A 10,000-nucleotide genomic window follows, 5' to 3' on the forward strand; every position below is an offset into this window, starting at 1 on the left:
CTCATACACACCCAAACACACACTCCAACACACACACACGCACACAATAATGACCACATACACTCAGAAAAGTCGTTCAGCTGAAGGTTTGTGATGTGATGGGGAATGCTTGTGCAGGGGATGCATGTGGGGGCAGGCTGGAAGGAGAGAGGGGAACATTCCAATCACCCAGGCACCCGGGCAAGTACCCCACAAAGGTCACCTGTCTCTGGCAGCTACAGACACCCATCGGGACCAGGGTGCAGCTGAAGGTCAGTGCTCCGTCTTGTCATGGATGATTTGTTTGGCCGACTAATAATAACTGACCAGTGTGTTATTATTGTTGCTACTATGTTAGTATCAGTATTATCATTAATATTTTCATTGTTGTTGTTGTCAGTGGTAGTTGAGGTAATAGTAGTTTGGGTTTTTTTTTTTGGTGTTTTTGTTGTTGTTGTTTTTCTTGTTTAGTTTAGTTTTGTCTTGCACTTCAACCTTCTTTTCATTGTCAAATAATGTGTGTATTTTCACCATTGCGTTTGTGTATTGCCTGTTACATATGAACGAGCACGATATAAGCTCATGCTTGTTGTTGCTCAAGTCTTCTTAATTGAACGCTGTATTGCACCTTGTTTCTTGATATTAAAAATGTTTAAACCAAGAGGGGGGAGGTGGCAGAGTGGTTAAGATGCTCAGCTGCCAGTATATAGAGAGTCCACAAGGGTGTGGGTTTGAATGCCGCTCTCACCCTTTCTCTTTTTTTGGGTGGGGGGGGGTGGGGGGTGGGGGGAAGGCTTTGGGAGGGCTGTGTGTTTCTCTTGTTTGTTTTTTGGTTGTTGTTTTTTTTTTTGGGGGGGGGGGGTGATCTTTTTCCTTCATGATATGATGTTTGTATCATGATTATATAGATGTGCATGTTTAAATGTGAATGTGCATGTCATGTCTTTATTTCTTCATCTCTTTGCTACTTTATGGATGTTTTGATTCATTTTCATTTTCCATTTACCCTGAGGGCTGGATGAAAAAAAGCACATGTATGCTTATTCCACTTCCCTCAATAAAAAACTTCGTTCGTTCGTTCGTTCCCAAGTTTTACTGGAAAATCCCTCGCGCTGGGACTATACGGCGTAGGGGCGCGTCCCCCAGGTGGCGGATGGGGGAGCCCTCCCTTTGGGGGTTGCACCAAATGATATGGAATAAGTAGCTGTGGACCTACATAGTCTAGGAGAAGGACAACTCTGATTTCAAACCCGGGCAGATGGAGTCTGATAGCCTCAGCAGGCAGTCCTTCCAAAAGAAGAAAACTCCCAAGAGAAAACCCGGCCAACTGTAAACCGTTACCAGAACAGAGATCACCAAAGACGGCGCCACAGTGGCCTCTCTAAGGGGCGTGATCTAGTCAAAACCGGCTGTGCACGCACTCTATGACACATGGCTATGCAGACAACACAACTGGAAAATCAAACTGAGAGTCTAGTCTTTTGGATGGGACAATAAACCGTGGTCCCGTGTGCAGCATGCACTTGGGGCACTGTAAAAGAACTCATGGCAACAAAGGTGTTGTCCTCTGTGGCAAAATTATTTATAAAGAAATCCACTCAGGTAGGTACACAAATATGTAAGCATGCACTTAAGGCCTGACAAGCGCCTTGGGTTATGCTGCTGTCAGGCATCTGCCTAGCAGATGTGGTGTAGCATATATGGATTTGTCCGAACGCAGTGACGCCTACTTGACAAAGCGAAAAGTGAAAACTGAAAATTGACTAATAATGCCCAGGCTATGCCATATGCCGAATGAATCAGAATCAGAATCAGAAGAGCTTTATCATCTCAGGGAAAGAATATTAATTAAGTGTGGTGAAGTCTGTTATGCATGCAGATTACAAGCAGAACACTAAAATTAGGCATTCCAGGTATAACTAACACACGCGCGCGCACACACGCGCACACACACACACACATACAGTGTGAGAGTATGTGCATGTGTGTGTGTGTGTGTGTATGTATGTATGTGTGTGTGTGTAAGAGTGAGAGAGAGAGAGAGAGAGAGAGAGAGAGAGTGTTCATGTGCATGCAGGTGTGCTTGCGTGAGTGAGTGCATGTGTGTAAAGCTCAGAGCATACCCAGGATGTCTTCCAGTTTGAGTCAGCTGTAAAACATCCCGAGACAAACAAACAAGCACTGTTGATGAATTCTGTTCTGTTTCAGTTTGAATCCTTCGATGTTGAGCTCAAGTATGACAGTGTGGAAGTGTATGATGGGAGCGAAAGAGAGAGTAGCGCCTTACTTGGACGCTACACTGGGACGTCGGTACCTGTGGTGCCGTTAGCCAGCAGTCATGTTCTTCTAGTCATTCTCACCACTGACCGTTCCATAGAAGCTGAAGGCTTTAACGCATCTTGGTCTGCAGGTAGGGGTGTGTATAAGTGTGTGTGAGTTGGGGGATGGGTGTGTGGGTGGGTGGGTGGTTAAGTGTGTGTGATGGGGGGTGGAGGTGGCATGGGTGGGTGGATGTAGGTGTGTTTTTTGTGTGTGAATTATAAATTATACATTGCTGATGTTACAGTATTTTTATGTGAGCAATTTTAAGAAGGGACGGTTATATTGTAAAAGAAATAGTTTGACAGAAGGTGGATTTGATTGTGTTTGGGATTCACAGTCATTTAAATAGAAGGAAGAAGATAGTTTATGTCTGATTGTGAAAAAAAAAAAAAAGGAATTACAAAATACTATTATTTGAAGGTGATGTCATGACTTGGAAAATATTACTTGTTCATTTACTTCATTTTCATGTACGTGTGGCCTGTTTTAAATGATATTTTGTTTCAGTCATTTGCCTTCTATGTATCATTCATTTTATTACATTTTGATTTACTTATTTGTTTTGTTTTATTCATTCATTTATTTATTTATTTATTTATTTATATATTTTATGTCAGTGTTTTATACTCAAGGCCTGACTAAGGGCGTTGGGTTACGCTACTGGTCAGGCATCTGCTTGGCAGATGTGGTGTAGCGTATATGAATTTGTCCGAACGCAGTGACGCCTCCTTGAGTGACTGATACTGATACAGTGTTTTACACTCACCTGGGGCAGGCTCTCAGGATCTGACCAGCACGTTGAGTTTATACGTAGGTCAGGCATCTGCTGCTTTCTTTTTCTTCTTTAGCAGATGCACCACTCTTCATGCTCTGACACCCAGAGCCTGAAACTGACGCTGTATGGTTTCAGTGGTTTTTGATGGAGAGACAGGGGCCTGTGGAGGGTGGCTGGTGGCCCAGCGTTCTGTCCAGTGGTTCACCTCCCCCCTCTTCCCCTCCCCCTACCCCCACCGTCTGGTCTGCGACTGGGTCCTCACCTCCTCCTCTGGCACCGGTGTTGTCACCTTACAGGTAGGTTTGCTCATTGATGTTTGTTACCTAACGGGTGAGTGTGTTCACCGGTGTTGTCACCTTACAGGTAGGTTTGTTCATTGATGTTGTTACCTTACAGGTAGGTTTGTTCATTGATGTTTGTTACCTGACGGGTTAGTGTGTTCACCGGTGCTGTCACCTTACAGGTAGGTTTGTTCATTGATGTTTGTTACCTTACGGGTGAGTGTGTTCACTGATGTTGTCACCTTACAGGTAGGTTTGTTCATTGATGTTTGTTACCTGACGGGTTAGTGTGTTCACCGGTGCTGTCACCTTACAGGTAGGTTTGTTCATTGATGTTTGTTACCTAACGGGTGAGTGTGTTCACTGATGTTGTCACCTTACAGGTAGGTTTGTTCATTGATGTTTGTTACCTAACGGGTGAGTGTGTTCACTGATGTTGTCACCTTACAGGTAGGTTTGTTCATTGATGTTTGTTACATAATGGGTGAGTGTGTTTCACTGATGTTGTCACCTTACAGGTAGGTTTGTTCATTGATGTTTGTTACCTAATGGGTGAGTGTGTTCACTGATGTTGTCACCTTACAGGTAGGTTTGTTAATTGATGTTTATTACCTAACGGGTGAGTGTGTTTCACTGATGTTTTCACCTTACAGGTAGGTTTGTTCATTGATGTTTGTTACCTAACGGGTGAGTGTGTTCACCGGTGTTGTCACCTTACAGGTAGGTTTGTTCATTGATGTTTGTTACCTAACGGGTGAGTGTGTTCACCGGTGTTGTCACCTTACAGGTAGGTTTGTTCATTGATGTTTGTTACCTAAGGGTTGAGTGTGTTCACTGATGTTGTCACCTTACAGGTAGGTTTGTTCATTGATGTTTGTTACCTAACGGGTGAGTGTGTTCACCGATGTTGTCACCTTACAGGTAGGTTTGTTCATTGATGTTTGTTACCTAACGGGTGAGTGTGTTCACTGATGTTGTCACCTTACAGGTAGTTTTGTTCATTGATGTTTGTTACCTAACGGGTGAGTGTGTTCACTGATGTTGTCACCTTACAGGTAGGTTTGTTCATTGATGTTTGTTACCTAACGGGTGAGTGTGTTCACCTGTGTTGTCACCTTACAGGTAGGTTTGTTCATTGATGTATCTTACCTAACGGGTGAGTGTGTTCACCGGTGCTGTCACCTTACAGGTAGGCTTGTTCATTGATGTTTGTTACCTAAGGGGTGAGTGTGTTCACTGATGTTGTCACCTTACAGGTAGGTTTGTTAATTGATGTTTGTTACCTAACGGGTGAGTGTGTTTCACTGATGTTTTCACCTTACAGGTAGGTTTGTTCATTGATGTTTGTTACCTAACGGGTGAGTGTGTTCACCGGTGCTGTCACCTTACAGGTAGGCTTGTTCATTGATGTTTGTTACCTAAGGGGTGAGTGTGTTCACTGATGTTGTCACCTTACAGGTAGGTTTGTTCATTGATGTTTGTTACCTAACGGGTGAGTGTGTTCACTGATGTTGTCACCTTACAGGTAGGTTTGTTCATTGATGTTTGTTACCTAACGGGTGAGTGTGTTCACTGATGTTGTCACCTTACAGGTGAGTCTCTTCACTGTGCTGTGCTGTTCTGTGCTGTGCTGTGTTGTGTTGTGCAGTGCTGTGCTGTGCTGTGTTGTGTTGTGTTGTGCTGTGCTGTGCTGTGTTGTGTTGTGCTGTGTTGTGCTGTGCTGTGCTGTGTTGTGCAGTGCTGTGTTGTGCTGTGCTGTGTTGTGATGTGCTGTGTTGTGATGTGCTGTGCAGTACTGTGTTGTGCTGTGCTGTGTTGTGCAGTACTGTGTTGTGTTGTGCTATGTTGTGCTGTGTTGTGCTGTGCTGTGCTGTGCTGTGCTGTGCTGTGTTGTGTTGTGCTGTGTTGTGCTGTGCTGTGTTGTGCAGTACTGTGCTGTGCTGTGTTGTGCTGTGTTGTGCTGTGCTGTGTTGTGCTGTGCCGTGTTGTGCAGTACTGTGTTGTGCTGTGCTGTGCTGTGCTGTGTTGTGCTGTGCCGTGTTGTGATGTGCTGTGCAGTACTTTGTTGTGCTGTGCTGTGTTGTGCTGTACTGTGTTGTGCTGTGCTGTGTTGAGCAGTGCTGTGCTGTGTTGTGCAGTGCTGTGTTGTGCTGTGCTGTGTTGTGATGTGCTGTGCAGTACTGTGTTGTGCTGTGCTGTGTTGTGCAGTACTGTGTTGTGTTGTGCTGCACTGGGCTGGGCTGTGTTGTGCTGCGCTGTGCTGTGCTGTGCTGCACTGCACTGGGCTGGGCTGGGCTGGGCTGTGTTGTGCAGTACTGTGTTGTGTTGTGCTGCACTGGGCTGGGCTGTGCTGTGCTGTGCTGTGCTGTGCTGTGTTGTGTTGTGTCTTGTTGTGCTAAGCTATGTTGTATTGTAATGATTTTGTACAAAATTTGAGCTGCTTTCCTGTGTAGCTAGATTCCCTTCACAGTCAACAGAAATGATAATAGCCTTGATTTGATTTGATTTTTTTTCGTCTCCTGATGAAGTTCCAGGCATTCGATGTGGAAAGGGAAACAGACTGGGTAGAAGTGTACAACGGCCCAGCAGACAGGGATGCTCTGATTGGGCGATTCTCAGGACCTCAGCTCCCCAAAGTGGTTGTCTCCACAGGCCCTAGTCTCTTTGTTCGCTTCCGGTCGGACTCCGCCCACAGTCTGACGGGATTCAATGCCACCTATTCTTCTGGTAGGTTCTATATGTGATGAGTGACAGTGTGTGTGTGTGTGTGTGTGTGTGTGTGTGTGTGTTGTTCCAAAGAACTGTCTGCAAAATTCTGATCAGGTGATTGCTTCAGGAGCTTTGAGCGAATGACTTTATAAGTTTTTGGTTGAAATAATTTTGGGAGGTATTTCTGTTTTATATTTTAGTTTTACAGACTGTTCATAAAGGGATGCCATATAAATAATGATATGTTGTTATTTGTCTTGTATATATTTTAACAACTGATGATCCATACAGAGTCATCCGGAACAACTTAAGTACGATGTTGGGTTCATCTTTTGATTTCGTATGTTATCGGATGTATGCGGCTTACATGTGTTCAAATGACCTGTTTTCTTTAAGAATTCAGGGTGTGAGCCTTATGTACTGTTTTATCTGATAGGTCAGAAGTCACAGTAGTTCTTGAAAGTGTCTGTGCTTGCATGTGTGCTGTAGTGTATAGCAGCTTTTTTTTCAGTTCATTTCACTTTTTTTCTGTTTCAGAGTGTTCTTGTTTTTTATTTCACCAGCAGTGTCGTTGTTTTCCTTGGTGTGTAGTTGTTTCAGGTTGTTTCAAGGCCTGACTAAGTGTGTTGGGTTACGCTGCTGGTCAGGTATCTGCTTAGCAGATGTGGTGTAGTGTATATGGATTAGTCCTAACGCTGTGACGCCTCCTTGAGTAACCGAACCGAACCGAACTGTTAATAATAATAATAATAATAATAATAATAATGGATACTTATATAGCACACTATCCAGAAATCTGCTCTAGGTGCTTTACAAAAACGCTTTCGTTAATATAAAACATTATATCTATGTTACCTACACGCACCAAATGTGACTACACACACACACACACACACACACACACACACACACTGCATACATACATTTTAACATACATGTGTATCTAACAGCTACCCTAACACATACGCACACATAGGCAGGCACAAACTTACATAAACACACGCACACACAATACACATTCATATACATGCATGTAGTTATGTACACATACATATGTATACACACATAGTCAAGCACAGCTAACGAAAAGGAAGTGGACCTGCCACAATTGAACTTATTGCTGAGGGAAAAGGTGAGTTTTGAGACGAGATTTAAAAGATGCGAGGGAATCAGAATGACAGAGGTTATCAGGGAGCTTGTTCCACGTCTTTGGCGATTGAAAAGAAAACGATCTGTGTCCATAGGTCTTACTTCTGACGTGAGGTATCCTGAGAAGTCGAGTATCAAGAGGAAGAACTGTTACAGGTTGTGATGTGGAAATAGCATCAGGCTACACCACAGTGGAGTCTCCTGGTTTGGGAGTGACGCCTTACCCCAACAACATCAACTGCACCTGGACAATCACCGACCCTCTGTACAGAAACCTCACCCTCCTCTTCCACTCCGTGTTTGACACCGAGGCTGCTGTGGACATCGTTACAGTTAGTACACTGCTGGTGGTGTCTTTGTGTGTGTGTGAGACTGCAGAGTGTTGCAAGAGCCTTTGTGTGTGTGTGTGTGTGTGTGTGTGTGTGTGTGTGTGTGTGTGTGTGTGTGTGTGTTAGTGTTTAAATGCATTGTTTACTTCTCATTTCTTACAATCTATATTTGATATGGATACTTATATAGTGCCTATCCTCAGTCGGAGACCAAGCTCTAAGCGCTTTACAAACTCGGGGTCATTTGCACAACAGACTGCCTGCCTAAGTAGAGCTGACTGGCGGCTGCCATTGGGCGCTCATCATTCGTTTCCTGTGTCAATCAGATTTCAGGCACGCACACATACATGCTGAGACAGACATGTAATTTAGCATGTTGTACATGGAAAGGTGCTACATAAACTGGATTGCTAATTATTTTAAGATACCTGAATTGACATTGAATCCTGTTGCAGGTGTACAATACCAGCCAGATTTCAGGCTCACAGCCGGCCTGTGAGGTTTCTGGCACTGCAGCCCCCCCACCTGTGATGTCCAGGGACGGTGTCTTTGTTCTTCACTTTTCTTCTGACGGCTCTGTACAGAGATCTGGGTGGTCAGCCTCCATCTCCTTTGGTGAGATGTCGTGAATTGTGCATGTCTTTATGTTTTCTAGGTTATGTTGCACATTGTTGTCTTGGATATGTCATACATTGTACATGTCTTCATATTGTCTGGGATATGTCATACATTGTACATGTCTTTATATGGTCTGGGATATGTCATACATTGTACATGTCTTTATATGGTCTGGGATATGTCCTACGTTGTACATGTCTTTATATGGTCTGGGATATGTCATACATTGTAATGTCTTCATATTGTCTGGGATATGTCATACATTGTACATGTCTTTATATGGTCTGGGATATGTCATACATTGTACATGTCTTTATATGGTCTGGGATATGTCATACATTGTACATGTCTTTATATGGTCTGGGATATGTCATACATTGTACTTGTCTTTATATGGTCTGGGATATGTCATACATTGTACATGTCTTTATATCGTCTGGGATATGTCCTACGTTGTACATGTCTTTATATTGTCTGGGATATGCCATACATTGTACATGTCTTTATATCGTCTGGGACATGTCATACATTGTACATGTCTTTATATGGTCTGGGATACGTCATACATTGTACATGTCTTTATATGGTCTGGGATATGTCCTACATTGTACATGTCTTTATATCGTCTGGGATATGTCCTACATTGTACATGTCTTTATATTGTCTGGGATATGTCATACATTGTACATGTCTTCATATTGTCTGGGATATGTCATACATTGTACATGTCTTTATATCATCTGGGATATGTCATACATTGTACATGTCTTCATATTGTCTGGGATATGTCATACATTGTACATGTATTTATATGGTCTGGGATATGTCATACATTGTACATGTCTTCATATTGTCTGGGATATGTCATACATTGTACATGTCTTTATATCGTCTGGGATATGCCATACATTGTACATGTCTTTATATCGTCTGGGATATGTCATACATTGTACATGTCTTTATATGGTCTGGGATATGTCATACATTGTACATGTCTTTATATGGTCTGGGATATGTCATACATTGTACATGTCTTTATGTTGTTTGGGATATGTCATACATTGTACATGTCTTTATATTGTCTGGGCTGTGTTGTACATTCTACATGATAAGTTGGTATAAGTGGAGTGGTAAGTGGAGTGATGGCCTAGAGGTAACACGTACGCTTAGGAAGTGAGAGAATCTGAGCGCGCTGGTTCGAATAATGGCTCAGCCGCCGTTATTTTCTCCCCCTCCACTAGACCTTGAGTATTGGTCGGCAACAAAAAGGTCGTTCCTGGCAAAATTCTGTAGAAAAATCCACTTTGTTAGGAAAAACAAATAAAACTGCACACCGGAAAAAGTACAAAAAAATGGGTGGTGCTGTAGTGTAGCGACGTGCTCTCCTTGTGGAGAGCAGCCCGAATTTCACACAGAGAAAGCTGTTGTGATAAAAAGAAATACAAATACAAATACAAATAATTGTACATGTCTTTATATCGTCTGGAATATGTAGTGCATTGTGCATGTCTTTATTCTGTTTGAGCTATGTCATACATTGTACATGTCTTTATATTGCCTGGGCTATGTTGTACATTCTACATGATTTTACAGGGATATCTCTTTCCCCCTTCCCTCCGCTAGACTTTTAGTGGTGATCTATGTGCTAGTCTTTCAGATGAGACAATAAATAGAGGTACTGTTTGAAGCATGTGCTTGGGGCATGAAGCAAGAAGGTATGGTAACAATGCTCTTGAAAAAAATCCACCTAGATTGCAAAAGAATTACGCTTGTAGTCAGAGGAAAAGGGATGGTGCTGCACCATGACATCATGCTCTCACCCTGAGGGAAGCATCCCA

At 43.0% G+C, this 10,000-nt stretch overlaps 1 protein-coding gene across 2 annotated transcripts in view; it reads left to right on the forward strand.

Annotated features, from left to right (window-relative positions):
* The window catches only part of LOC143280238 (uncharacterized), a 188,346-nt gene that overhangs the window by 64,799 nt on the left and 113,547 nt on the right, over nucleotides 1-10,000 (forward strand). For both annotated transcript variants that reach the window (XM_076584874.1, XM_076584881.1), the window contains exons 7-12: nucleotides 118-251; nucleotides 2,188-2,389; nucleotides 3,212-3,372; nucleotides 5,886-6,084; nucleotides 7,372-7,547; nucleotides 8,000-8,159. In XM_076584874.1, the coding sequence (XP_076440989.1) occupies nucleotides 118-251; nucleotides 2,188-2,389; nucleotides 3,212-3,372; nucleotides 5,886-6,084; nucleotides 7,372-7,547; nucleotides 8,000-8,159 (1,032 nt within the window). The remainder of the gene's footprint in view (nucleotides 1-117; nucleotides 252-2,187; nucleotides 2,390-3,211; nucleotides 3,373-5,885; nucleotides 6,085-7,371; nucleotides 7,548-7,999; nucleotides 8,160-10,000) is intronic.

The sequence above is a fragment of the Babylonia areolata genome, chromosome 1 (assembly GCF_041734735.1).
Source record: "Babylonia areolata isolate BAREFJ2019XMU chromosome 1, ASM4173473v1, whole genome shotgun sequence".
In the NCBI taxonomy this organism is placed as follows: domain Eukaryota; kingdom Metazoa; phylum Mollusca; class Gastropoda; order Neogastropoda; family Buccinidae; genus Babylonia; species Babylonia areolata.